The 15,000-nt window shown below is 37.1% G+C and overlaps 1 protein-coding gene across 2 annotated transcripts in view; it reads left to right on the top strand.

The window, feature by feature from the left end:
* jbug (filamin-type immunoglobulin domains fbug) overlaps positions 1-15,000 on the top strand; it is a 1,114,928-nt gene that overhangs the window by 748,448 nt on the left and 351,480 nt on the right. For both annotated transcript variants that reach the window (XM_090381438.1, XM_090381439.1), the window contains exon 36: positions 5,307-5,528. In XM_090381438.1, coding sequence (XP_090237564.1) covers positions 5,307-5,528 — 222 coding nt within the window. The remainder of the gene's footprint in view (positions 1-5,306; positions 5,529-15,000) is intronic.

Below are 15,000 nucleotides of genomic sequence, written 5' to 3'. Positions count from 1 at the left end.
GTCACTAATGTTGATATATTAATAGGACTAATAGAGACATTCTTTCATCCAGAGATAACAGATGAAAACTTTCATTATGGTGAGTACAGTGTGTTCAGAAAGGATAGAGAGGGTTGAAGGGGGGGTGATGAAAGTCATGCTTCTTATCAACAGTTCTCTGAAGGTGATCAGACTGTTCCAAGAGTCAGATTGATTAAGCCTGTGTGGTACAAAATGATTTGTGGTAAAGGCAAGATGATAATTGGGGTACAGACTAAACAAAACATTTCTGAGAAGTATGACAGAAATCCCTATGGGCAGCCAAGTGTGATTCCTTTGTTATAGGCAACTTCAGACTGCCTCTTTTAGATTGGAATTTATGGACTGGCAGTGCTCTGTGAATCAACAGATTTTCGAGCCATCTGGATGATCTATTTATTCAAACATGTCAGAGGAAATACAAGTGAAAATGCTCTAATATCCTTGAGGGAGTTGGCTGAGGGGCTTGAGGTATTTATATTACTTGGGGAAAGAACTATGTGCTGTTGGATATGAGTTTGTTGTGGGAAGTATTTAGAGCATATGTCCTGGAAAGTACAGATGCATTTGTTTCGGTAGGGGTGCTTCCAAAAGAAAATTGTTTAAGTGAATGACAAGTGATGCTGAGGGTTTAACAATGGGGGTGGGAACATGGATTACTTACAGACCATTCCAGGATAGTAATTTATATAACCATTATAACTGGATATGTAACGAAATTACTGATGGGATAAGAAATATGAATGATGAATGGATAAATGGAATATGAATGGATAAAGGGGTGGTTGAGGGGGAGAAGACAGAGAGTGGTAATCAATGGACACTGCTCATCGTGGACTAATGTTATTAGTGGAGTCCCTCAGGGTTCAGTATTGGGGCCTTTATTGTTTTCTGTATTTATAAATGATATTGATGATGGTATATCAGGCTTAATGTCCAAGTTTGCAGACGATACAAAGGTTGGCAGGGTTGTCAAGGACACTACTGACACTATGCTGCTGCAACAGGATTTGGAAAGGTTGAGCAGATGGGCTTCGAGGTGGCAAATGAAGTTTAACATTGACAAATGTAAAGTACTACATATGGCAAACAGCAACCCCAGAGCAACGTATCAACTCTGTGGTACTACACTGACAGTGGTAGAGAATGAAAGGGACCTGGGGGTGGTGGTGCAGGCAGATATGAAGTTCTCTGAGCAGTGCAGACGAGCTGCAAGAGTAGCTCATGGTGTATTGTCAATGATATATAGAAATTTTTCTAGCAGGGATAAGGAGGTGATTATTCCCTTGTATAAGGCAATGGTCAGGCCACACCTAGAGTACTGTATACAGGCCTGGAGGCCTCATTTCAGGAAGGATGTAGAGCTGCTGGAACGAGTACAGAGAAGGGCAACTAGATTGGTGAATGGGACAAAGGGGTTCTCTTACGAAGAAAGGCTTAAGTTTTGCAAATTACAGTGTCTGGAAACTAGGCACCAGCGGGGTGATCTGATAGAGGTGTACAAAGCCTTGAATGGTTTGAGCATGCTCAATGCTGATGGGATTCTTCCTCTAGCTCAGAAAAATCACCTGAGAGGGCATAAATTCAAATTGAGGAAAGACAGATGTAGGATAGATGTGCGGAAATTTGCCTTTAGCCAGCGGGTGGTTGGTGGGTGGAACAGACTTCCATCCCTTGTCGTGGAAGTTGATAGCCTAAATAAGTTTAAGGCTCAGCTGGACAGGTATTTCGAACGAACAGAGGGGTGAAGTGGAAGTGGTTATTTTTATTTATTTATGTTACTTTTTTTTTTTTTTTTTTTTTTTTTTTTTGGCTGATGCTGCATAAGCTTGCTTTCTTGCATCAAATGCCTCTACTAATGCTAATGCTAATGATGAGGAAGATAAATCATGATCAGAGCCAAAAATGGAGTTTTTTTTTTTTTTAATATATGAAACAAAAATAAATAAATAAATAAATAAATAAAAGAAGAGAGTGAATCAAATAAGCCCTTGATCAAAGGGGAAAAGGCATAGAAAGCCCAGAATAAATGGCTGACAAGTTGAATAAGTACTTTGTGGTAAAGGCAAGATGATAATTGGGATACAGACAAAACAAAACATTTCTGAGAAGTATGACAGAAATCTCCAAATTTACAGTTTGGAATACTGTTGAACCACGAGGGAATAATGTTAAGGATTCAGATTGTTATAAACCAAGTGAAATATTGATTTCAGATAAGTGTTTTTGGGGAAACTCTGAAATCTGATTGAAGATAAGGCTCCAGGAGTAGATAGGGCTGAGTGCATCACCTGTTGGGGTTGTTATTGAACATTAATATCTTCCCATTCCGCCTTTGTGGAATGGGAAGATGTGATGGGAAACTATAAATGTGTTTAACTTCAGTGGTGGGAAAGATCCTGAATCTATGGTCTGGATACAATACAGAACCATCTGGATAATAATGGTAGCCTTAATAGATATTAAGGCTAACATTAATATCCATTAATATTATTGGCTGATAAGAGGGAAGTCTTCTCTGACCAATCTAGTTAATTATTATGACGAAGTTATTAAACAGTTCACTGCAAAAAACAACTTGACATTATTTTTTTTTGTGAAAAACCCAAACTCAGAGTATTATCACCTATAATACTGTAGTGTGTTTTCAATTTGGAAAGTGGAATGTAATATGCTCTCATTAGCAAAACTATGAATAGGCTTCTCATAAGTGGAAGAAGTTCATTCATTTACAAGATGAATGAACTTCTTCATCTACCATCATTCACAGTGAGCAGTCAGAGGAAAACTGGTTACCAAATTGCAAAATTGCAAGCAGTTGTCAATCCATAAGATAGGAGCTTGTTTAGAAGACCTTTATGCCAAATAAAATCAAGACTTAGAATTGTCAAGTGGAACTGCTTGAGTTCCACCAAATTTTTCAATTAGATTTGTTCAAAGATGAGTAACATAAGCCAGTATATCACCACTTAATCAACACTGTTAGAATCCATATTGTCAACCATTGATCAAATGGAAGGTGTGAGATATTTTTAAAAATTGGTGTTTCTGGATTTCTCCCTTACTTTGGAAGGCATACAGGTAATTGCAATAGAAAAATAATTGGAAGCAAAGGATTTGTCATCATTTCTTGGGGACTGGCTGGATAGGAGAAAGCCTAGAAGCACAGGATTTAAGAACAAGGAGTAATGCTATCAGAATCACAAGCACTCTTGGCATCAATATTGTTCAGATTCTAACCTCCTTCTGTCGGATAATCATGGAAGGAATCGAGCGGAATGTACTGGGTATGGAAGGAGTGGATTTACCCAACTCATTAATGAAAAAAAGTTAGCAATAAGCAGTTGCTAGTAAGTCTACTTTACCTTTAGCAGAGCAAGCAAGCAACAGAATCACCAGGTTATCACAGAGGTAGGAGTTTAGACGGACTGAAGTTGTGGCTAATACGCAAATGCCATTTGGATCAGAAGCCAGTTTTCTACTCTTGGCCTGTTGACTGTGTGTTCAAAATATGCAGGCTAAGATAGAAAATAAACAGTTGTTAATCAATCCAAACTTGATTTGATTAATAACTGTTTTACAATTGTTACATGCTTTGCTGTAAGCAGAAAATGAAGCTGGAGATCTGGATGCAAGCTAATTGTGAAATGGGTATTCTTATCTTGTACAGCCTTGGCACATTTATTGGAAAACCAACATTTAGAAAAAGAATGAGGTTTCAAAGTGGAATGTGACAATCCCGGTAAGAATAATTTCACTGACATGATCTGAGAAAACACTAGGATCAGAAGATTTAAAACAGTAATCCCACCAAGGGGGAAAAAAAAAAAAAAATAGAAATCTCACAGATCATCCCATCTTGCATTCTTTTTAATGCCATGATGCTCAGAATGACAGTGAGAGACAGAGAGAGATCATCACCAAGTTGTGATCTGAGGTGCATAGAAAACCAAAAACATTGACTTGTGCTTTGAAGGGTTGTTTGTGAGAAAAAGATCAGGAATGTTGGCTGTGTGATTAGAATTGTCTAGTAGCTAGATGAACGATCTGTGCAAGATCATTAGTAATTGCAAAAGACTTGGCATTTCAACTTCTGGATCTGTGCAACTACAAAACTGAAGGCAACTGAAGTCATGAATATTAAAATCACCAAAGAAAATTACTCCACCTTCCAAGTGCAGTAGAAAGTGGTGTAGCTTTCCATCATGTGGAATAATTACTGCCGTCTACTGTCTGTCAAAAGATTTATTACTATTTTCACATAAAGACTGACATAATACCTAGTATTCTATCAAATGACTGGTACTCTGTGGGAAGCAGTATACCTGGTTTCAAATTTCTCAGACTGTGAAACCAAATTTGAAATAAGCCTGAGAATAAAAGTAAATGATAGTATCGAATATACATAATGTGTTTGTTTTTAAAATTTTTAATAATATTCATATACATAATAAAGAGGTGTGTATATATATATATATATATGCATGCACAGTTTGAAATTTTATTGGCCAGTCTTTTAAATTGGAAAATGGAAGAGCATAGGAGGCTCATGTTTCTGTTTTATGTCTAATATTTTTTTATATTTTTTGTTTGTTGAAAATAAAAGTGTAGAACATACTGCATGTTTTTAAAAATTTTAATATATTTTTTAATACTTATAAAGTTACATACAGTATGGAATTGCAATCTGTTAAGAAAAGTTAAAATACTGGTATTGTTCAAGCAGGATTCAAAAAATTTCTAAATCAGTTTAAAAAAAATCGCAAAGAAAATCGGTATGCCACCACTGCCAAGTTAACCACATATGGATACTAATATTTGGCATTCAAGCCTATCAATGTAATTAATTGTAACATCTATTAGAAATAAATGTGACGCATACTGTGCCTAAAGTTCATTTATTCCTTGAGTGTTTCAGTTCAACGCATATACGTATTTCTCATTTTTTGCTGAATCAGCAGTGTCTCTTGAATATTGCTAGTGTTTACCATAGTGTTTTTTATTGTTAAGGCTATTTGGAGAATTGAACTTTGGAAATTAAATATGTGTGATCAGAACTTTGAATTGAAAATTTAATAATTTGGCAAATTCTTATGCCAAAATTTAAAGATGATAATAATGTTATTATTGAGACAATAACACAATATATGCTGACTTCAAAGAAACGGTTTATAAAAAATATAAAAAATTGTGTTCTTATAAAAAATTTTAAACCATCTTTTCAGACTGATTGGTTTTTAAATTGTAAGATTGTTGAAGATTGGTTTTTAAATTGTAATTCTATTTAGGTCCTTCTGGTGCACCTGTACAGACAGCTGTTATTCACACTGAAAGAGGAACACATCGTGTAGAGTACCAGTCAAGAGAAATTGGCACTTACAAAGTTGAGGTATTTCACTGTGGCTCTTCTATATCTGGAAAACCATTTTTGGTAGAAGTTTGTGATCCTAGCAGAGTAAAAGTTATTGATGTTGAAGATGGTGTTGTTGGCAGGGAACAAACATTTAAAGGTAAACAGTAATGTTATCCTTAATATTACCCTTATAACTATAATATCACCTTTAATTTGTCTTTAAATATTTTATTCACCAAAATTTTTTTCTTACTTTTATTAGTTTAGTAATGTAAATATTTCCTGTTATTTTAAACATTAATACAATTTAATATGAAATGCTGGTGTGACAAAAAGTGGTGGGAATCAATTTTATTGAACGTTATCACTCTATTGACTTAATCAGCAGTATTTTCATTTCATTGTTGTTGTTCGTGCACTTGTACAATGAAAGTGCAGAATTCATGTGATACCTGTTTCCTGGGCAACATGACGCTGTCACCTCCTCTTGCTAGTGGACAAATGCACCACTTGGCAGGTATATAGGTACACTGCATCACTACATTCACATAGACTGTAATTCGACTTCAGTATGGATAAATGTTGTGAGTTAACAGACTTTAAAAGAGGGATGATAGTGAGTGCCCAATGTATGGGTCACTCTATCATGGAGGTGGTACAGAAATAGTACTATCCTTATTCAACAGTATGAAAAGTATCAGGAATACGACATTTCCAGAATAATATCTCATCATGAACAGCACTGTGGGTGGAAAAAGATGGGGGATGAATGTGGCCGTTGAAATTTCATATTGTTTCAGTCAACTGGAGAGTGACACTGGCACAAATCACCACAGACTTCAATGAGGGAGGTGCCAGAAATGTCTCCACCAAGACCATGAGGCGATCATTAGCCGCAATAGGTTATGGGAGCCGCTGACCCACCGGAGTCCCATTTCTAACACCATGATATGGGACTCTATGCCTCAACTGGGTGAAAGAACATCAGCACTGGACTTTGGATGATTGGAGATGGGTTTCCGTCTGATGATTCCTGTTTCCAGTTATTTCGAGCAGACAGAGGGGTGTGTATCTGGCGGAAACTGCACAAAACTATTCACCTCGTGTCAACAAATAACTGTTCAGGCTGGTGGACGGTCGGTAATGGTCAGGGGCGTGTTCAACGGGCACATGGGACCTCTTGTATGTCTAGATGCATCTCTGAATGGTCCAGGTTACATGTCCATCTTTGCAGATCATCTGCATCCCTTCATGATCATCGTGCACCCACAGGGCAATGGACTCTTCCAGGAGGACAATGTGCCTCCCCACAGAGCCGTGGTGACTAGAACATGGTTCAAAGAGCATTCTGCAGATTTTGCCATCATGAATGGCCTCCCCTGTTCACCTGACATGACCCCAGTGGAAAGGTGAGCTTTGGATCCATCATGACAATGGTGCAGCAAGCATGGATGGAAATACCTGTGGAATAATTTCAAGAACTAGTGGACTCAATGCCTCGCTGTGTGACTGCCTTACCGTGTGAAAGGTTTGGTCTACCTGTTACTATGTAGGTATCCAATGATTTCTGCCCATGCATTGTAATCTGATTTCATTAAAGCTATATTGTTAACAAACAAAATTGCATAACATATTAAAATTTACCTTGATATTTTTGTATTGTAATCCAGGAATTTTCCAGTTTGTTTCTTCTGGGATCTATGTGATTATTTCTCTATAGTGTTATGGTTGTTAAAATTTCCTAAAGCAATGGTAATACAGAGGGGTGTGGATTGTTTTGAAGCCTCTAGATAATTGTGTGGTTTAATTTGTAGTATTTAAAAAGAATGGGTTAGTATTAGTATGAACAGTGGTCACCTGGTGCAAGGAAGCCTTTCCTCCACTACTGGCTTTATTTCAGCTCCACCAAATGTGTAAGTTATTTTGGGGTTACTGTTCCCCATCTACACTCTGCTTGATTAAAGCATAGCTGCCATTTTTCTGACCATCCCTGAATTCTGTCTAGGTCATTCTGAAGAAGCTCTGCTTGGCAGTCATCATTAATGACTCTCCCAATCTTTACATCATCTGAAAATTTAGACTTCACGTCCTCTATCCCTTCATCAATGTCATTTATGAAAATCAAAAACAACAGTGGTCCTAATACTGATCCCCACTTCTTACATCAACCCAATCTGAGGAATAATCATTTATCACAACCCTGCCCTGAGGCCATCCAGCTATCCATCTAAGGACTTTCCCTATGATTCCAACCTGTTCCAGCTTATAAAGTAACCACTTGTGTTGGACTGAATCAAATACTTTGCTGAAATCCAAATAAACATCGAAATTATTAAAATAGCTAACCAGATTAGTTAAACATGATTTTACCTTTACAAAATGGGTTTTTCCTCTTGCTCTGAATAATCGACTGAGAGGGCATAAATTCAAATTGAGGAAAGACAGTTTTCGTTTAGTCAGCAGGTGGTTAATTGAACAAACATTCAAGGTAGAACTAGACAAACATTTGGAATGAGTGGATGGGTGAAATAAGAAGGGTTTTTTTTTTTTTTTTTTTTTGGCCGATTCTATATAAGCTTGCTTTTGCATTCTTGCATCATGTGCCTTTACTAATGCTAATCATATATTCCCCACTTCCTGGCAACATTCTTATGCCTTAGCTATACATAAACCTGGAAAAGATTATTCAATTCCTCACAATCATAGACCAATTTCTCTAACCTATTTCTTGAGTAAGACTTAGAAAAAAAAATGGTACACCATTGACTCACTACGTACCTTGAATCCCAAAACATAATCAGTTTTGCTTTTGAAGGAATAGGTCTTTTCTAGATTTCATGATAAAAGCTGAATTAACCATAAGGAATGCATTCATTAGAACTAACGTCTTGTTATGGTATGCCTTGATATAGAGAAAACATTTGATATCACCGGGTGCTCCAGCATCCAGAGATCTCCATTCCATTCATATGCATGGCTATTTATCATATTTTGTTCAAAGCTTTCTTCGAGACAGATCTTTCAAAGATAGGTATCTGCAGGTTTTATCTCAATCATATATAGAAGAACAGGGAGTCCCACAAGGCCCTGTTCTCGGCATCACTCTTTTTGCAATATGTATAAACAATATCACAAACGGCATTCCAAACACTGTTGACTTGTATCTTTACACAGACTATGTTGCCATATCCTGCCACTCCCAGAATATGAACGATATTGAGAGGCATCTACAAATTTAGTCCTTGAGGTTGTCACAGACATCCTCTCAAATATGCCAGACAATCTGTACTTGCTACCTGGGAGTCTAAAACTGATATTCGAGTGACACTCAAGTCAAGTGGACACAATTTCAGCGAAGTCTGGACAGTCTGTGACAGCCAGATCCTCATCCTCTGCTTGCACTTTCATGATGGTGGGACTGTTAGTAGTCCTGGGTATGACCCCCATGCACAAGCACACTGTGGGTGACCACCCAGGTGTGAACAACATAGTAGTAGTGGCATGTGATGAAAGAAAACAAATGTATGAGCTTATGCAGCATCAGCCAAAAAAAAAAAAAAAAAAAAATCACACCATTCCCTCCAAATGCCTGTCCAGTTCCTCCTTAAATTTATTCAACCTATCAACTTCCACGACAGATGGAAGTTTGTTCCAGCAATTAACCACCCGCTGGCTAAAGGCAAATTTCCGCATATCTATTCTACATCTGTCCTTTCGTAATTTGAATTTATGCCCCCTTAGGTTCGTAATCTGAACAAGTGGAAGGATCCCATCAGAATTCAGCTTGTTCAACCCATTCAAGGCCTTATACACCTCAATCAGATCACCGCGCAGGTGCCTAGTCTCCAGCCACTGCAATTTGCGGAACTTAAGCCTCTCTTGATAAGAGGATCCCTTTATTTCCCTCACCAATCTGTTGCCCTTCTCTGTACACGCTCAAGCAAATCTACATCCTTCCTAAAATGAGGCCTCCAGACCTGTACGCAGTACTCAAGGCGTGGCCTGACCATTGCCTTATACAGAGGGACAATCACCTCCTTTTCCCTGCTAGCAGAGGTCGAGGTGTGGCACCCACATTACATGGAGGAATGCTGCACCTCTGTGTTAGCAGGCAAAACTAGGTGGTAGATGACTCTCATCAACCAATGCAATACCACCAATTTGCTTATTGGAGGCTTGAAGTGGTGCAACCCATGTTTAGTCTCGCAGGCCGGCCGCTAGTTAGTACGGTGGACTGAATGTATTGGTAACCCTTAGGGGGGCTTCCGGATCAGCTAGTGTATAATCTTGCCACCTCTACTCTGCCAGATAGTGACTGGAGGGAGTTCGAGTAATGTGTATGCGAGGGGATTGTCGACGCCACGTTATGTCAAGGATCTGGGTATATTCTTACCATGTATACGCCATATCCAAAAATTTCATTACTTCATACAGCACGTTCCCCCCCTTCCCCACAGCAAGAAAGCAAGTTTGTACAGCATAAAAAAAAAATTTTTTTTCTTTTTCCCATATCACCATCTATCTTTTCTAATAGTTTGTCTAATTATTTCTTAATTTTATTTAACTATCCACCTACACACACTAGATGGAAGTTTTCCCAACAATCAACTACCTGCTTGCTGAAGGCAAACTTACACACATCAATTACATCAACAACCAGTTGCTATATGGCTGAAAATAATTTTTGACTCATCTATACTACAAACATCTATTTTCAATTTATATTAGAATGATCTTTCTGTCCATGATTAGTGTTGTTGCTCTTCTCCACATGTGTTCCATGTTACACATCCTTCTCAGATTTTTAATAAAGAAAGCTTATACAGCCTCAGCCAAGAAAAAAAACCAACCCATATCACTGTCCATTTCCTCTAATAGTTTGTCTAGCTCTTCCTTGGATTTATTCAAACTACCTTTCTACAATACCAAATGGAAGTTTTTCCAAAAATAATGATACTCATTGGCAGAAGGAAAACTTCTCTACATCTGTCCTTCAACTACCTTTCTTCAATTTATATATCCCCTCCCTCGTTTGTACTCTGAGCTAAAGGAAGGTTTCCATCAGCACTGAGCTGAGCTAACTTAATCAATTCAAAGGCTTAAATACTTCAGTCAATTAAATACTCCAAGTTTCAAGTCCATACAGTTGACTGTAATTTACCAAACTGAAGTTCTTTCCTGTTAAGAGCACCTCTTTTGTTCCTGACATAATTTTGTTGCCCTTCTCTGACCCATTCCAGCAGATCTACATCCTTCCTAAAATGAGGTTTCCAGACTTGTAAGCATATTCAAGACATAGCCTAAGCATTCCCTCATACAATGGGACAATCACCTTATTTTCCCTCTGTCAAAAGTCTCGTATATCCTTGTCAAAAGCCCATGGGCTGGCCTGATTGCTTGTCAGGACTGCTCAGGGAACTTCATATCTGAGTGCACAATTACCCCAGGTATTTTTCATTCTCCACTACTCCACAAAGTGTACAGTGTGTTAGCTGTCTAAATGCACCAGGGATTTCTCCCATCTCCATGTTGTGTACTTTGTGCAACACAGAACTGGGTAGGCTAGAGATTTAAAAGAGTGTGTGGAGTGGTATGTCGTGTCGTGTTCTGTTCTTTCTCTGTCCATTTAGCTGTTGGGCCTCTACTGGGTCCCACCATTGTCCATACTTTCATCCGATTATTTTTGTACTCTAGCAGACCCTGCCACCTAATTTCCGGAGATTTCGGTGGCAACGGCGTATTGTGAAAAAAAAAAAAAAAAAAGAAATGTGGTGTGAGCTTTAGGAGTTAATTAGGGCAAATGGGTTTGAATTAAGTTGACAGGATAAAATTTTGCCTATGGTTATGATTCAAGTTGATTAGAGTTGAAAAATATCGATTGCCATTTCAAAATCTTGTTACTTAATTTCTTCTGTTTCCAAAGAAAAGTTTAACTTAGAACACATTTTTCTCACTGAAGTCATAGTTTTTTCCTAGGTATTGCAATAGATTTGAATAAAAATCACTACATTCATCAACAATCTTTTTCTGTTTGCATTGGGGTAACTTTTTCAAAAATTGCTCTGTGGAATTTCCAAAGTATTGATCCTGGATTCTCTGATTTATTTTATTTCTGATCATTGTCATTGATTTGTATGAGTCCATAATACTCAAGCCAATTTTTTCAAGAATTTTAGTAGTAACATCTAGCAATTCTCCAACATTGACAAAAAAGTTAAAAACCACTTGCAATTTTATTTCAGAATCTGTATCCTCACTTTGAAATAATTTGGAGAAAAATTTGGGGCAATCATCAATACTTTGGAAATAGCTCTTAATAGCAGGCCAGTTTTGAAGTAATCTTTTGAAAGCTAGTGTTAAGTACAACCATCTCATCGGTACACGGTGTACCAATTCAGACCAGTTCAGCTCCACAAAGTAAAAAAATGATTCTAATTTTTCCTTTTTTTCTGTATTAGCTAAAAAAAAAAAAAAAAAAAAAAAAAAAAAAATTGTGTTTTCTGTACAATGTTTTCTATATCTACTTCAAAACTGTCACAAGCATATTTCACAGCATTATGCAATTTATGGTTAGCACAATTAGCTTTAACAATATCAGCATTACTTTCTCTGAACAACTGAAAAACCGAGTGATATTTTCCAAAATTTACATTTGCACTATCAGCACTGTATGCAGAAATATATTTTGGGTACAGGTGAAAAGCCTCAAGCTTTTCTAACAGAATTTCAGATATAGAAATAGCTGTTTCTTCAGCCCTTTCAACAACACCTAACAATTTATTTTCTATACCTTTAGTATGATCAAAATATCTAATGCATATGGGAAAAAGCTTTCTGTTGCCCTTGTTTGAAGCATCTGTAGCACGACAAAAGAACTGACTGCATTTAGTTGGATTATTAAGAATGTCCACAAAGTCTTCTACACTTTTAGGAGCTAGAACATTTTTAACTAACAGTTCTGATTTTGTTCTTCCACAACACAATTTTGTTACAATATCAGAATCATGGAATAAGAATGATGCCAGTTTGTTACCACAGTCCAAACTATTATAAGTGTGATTAAGTTTCACATTGTGGTATATTAACCCTAGTTCACATGCTGTCACACTGTCATATTTTGGTTTTTTATAACTAACAAAATAGCTTGATAACTTGTTTACCCCCACATTTCCCTTTTCTTTTTGCTGATGCCCTTTGTATTGTGCATGTTGCTTAATATCGAATTATTGACCACCATGACTAATAGAAAAAATCTTGTTGCACAATTTTCAGTAGGCATGATCCTCTGAAGAAGCTGGAACCACCCATGCAAAAGTTTCTTAGCACTTCTTTAAGTTGACTTCTTTATACTGCAATTTCTTCTTTTTCTTGGGAGGAGCATTGGGAGGACCAATGGACTGTGACTCTACTCATTCTATCAAAAATTATTCAGTGGCAATCTGAAAATAATAATAAAAATAAAAAAAATTTAATAGTAAAAGTTGCACAAATATCGTCTGTCAGCTTAACAATGTCTTTCAAATGTGGAGAGAATTAAGTTACCAGTATATAATAATTTGTTAATCTTACCTTATCAGCAAATAATCCAAAGCCCATGTCTTTGAATTATAAAGCTTATGAGAAAAACATAGGACCTGGCAACCCTACAGTCAACCTTCCTCCTCAACAACTCCTGAGCAAATTGCAAAAGCCCAGGAATTCTTAGGCGAAGACAAGTGACTTACATTTCATAAATTAGCTGTTAGAATGTCCATTTCATACAGTAGTTCTCACAGTATTGCAAATGATCACCTGAAAATGTTGCATAAAAAAAATCAAGTTTCATCACGTCACTATTCGATTTAAGAAGTTTTCACCTATGTTTCAAAACAACCATGCATTTCTTTGCACAAGTCTACTCTTTGCTGTGGAATCCAGCAAGCGTCTACTCTTGCTGGATTCCACACAGTTTTATTTTAGTAAAAACAGCAAAGAGTAGACTTGTGCAAAGAAATGCTTGATTGTTTTGAATGAAACACAGGGTGAAAACTTTTTAAATCAAATAGTGACGTGATGAAACTTGATTTTTTTTATGTGATCCAGAGACAAAACAACAATTGAGTGAGTGGATCATTCTGATTCACCAAGACCCAAGAAATTTCGAGTTTCTCATTAGGCTGACAAACAAATAGTTAATGTGTTTTTTGACATAAAAGCATTCTTGTTACACATTTTGTGCTTCATGGAACAACTATGAATCAGAAAGTATACTCTGAGTCAAACTACGCCATGCCATTCATGAGAAATGCCAAGAACTTTCCAGTGTGAAGTGGTTTCACTGTCATAGGTGCTAAGATTCTGCCACATCCTGCCTTATTCAGTGGACTGAGCCCTGTTTCCACATCTGAAGAAAGCTCTGAAAGGCAAGCATTTTGCGTCCGACAACGATGCGCGCAGAGCCACAACAGACGTACTCCACAATCTTTCGAAAAATGGCTTGCAAGAAGCATTTAATGTGTGGATACGATGGTGGTGAAAGTGTGCAAAGTTCAAGGGAGAGTGTTTCAAGGAGAAATCCACAAGATTCAGAGGATGACAATTAAGATAAGATCTTGCACCAGTCTGTGAATTAAATGATCATCTCTCCTAGTATAGTTTGTATATAGATCTAATTGCATATTATGGATTGCTCCCATACTGATTTATATATACTCTTTGTGCATAATAACATATGTCTTTTTGTTTATATTTGTTTACATAACATTCTACCTCATTTCCCTGCTAGCAATTACTCTTCATTGGGCAAGTACCAGCTTTCTGTAGTTGATATAACTATACCTGGTACTTGCACCTGAACAGCTGAATAAATGGATAAATTACCATCATTAAAATATTAATGCCAAAAGTGAAAGAAAACAACAGTAGCATTAAGGCAGATTAGTGTGTGACGTATGTAGAGATGTGCTTAGGACTGCGTGTCAATAATGGATCTATCTTTACATTATCCATGGTTTTCATGTTTTTGGAGGCCTGAAAAATAATCTCAAAAAACATTGATTCCAACTGAACAATGGAAAGGAACTATCCAAGCATTGGATAGTTCCTTTTTTTGACATTAGGGTCTCCTGATTGCTTATGGTCTTATGATTGCTGTTGGTTGATTTTTGAGCAGAATATGTAAAATCTGGTATGCAGTTTTTATAAATAACACCTGTGGTCAACTTTTTTTGCAAAGTAAAGTACAGTAGATTCCGGTTATTTGGGCCACCGGTTTATCGGGGCAGCCGTTTATTTGGGACAAATCTTAAAAACCGGAACCCAATCGAGAAAATAACCAGGGTGTACTTAGCTTAATTGGGACAAAATGCCGTTTAATCGGGACAGGAGACCGCAGCAATAAAGATTACCCTACGATTGTCTCCGACTGTACCACATAGTTCGGTCGGATTTCTGGAGGTCACAACCATAAAACAATTAGCAGTCACCTGTTTATTGGGCTTTTGTGTTAGTGAAATCTGTAATAAACTGATAAACTCGATCTTACTGAATTTGCAATAATACAGACAGCTGGAATTCTGTGGGTTATTATGGTAAAATGTGTTTACACTTCTATGGAATCTTCAATCATATAAAAAAACATAATTTTTCAG

The sequence above is a fragment of the Mastigoproctus giganteus genome, chromosome 9 (assembly GCF_048544385.1).
Source record: "Mastigoproctus giganteus isolate SK-2022 chromosome 9, ASM4854438v1, whole genome shotgun sequence".
Classification (NCBI taxonomy): Eukaryota; Metazoa; Arthropoda; class Arachnida; order Uropygi; family Thelyphonidae; genus Mastigoproctus; species Mastigoproctus giganteus.
Note: the sequence above shows the minus strand (reverse complement) of the source record. Positions and strands in the feature narration are given on the sequence as shown.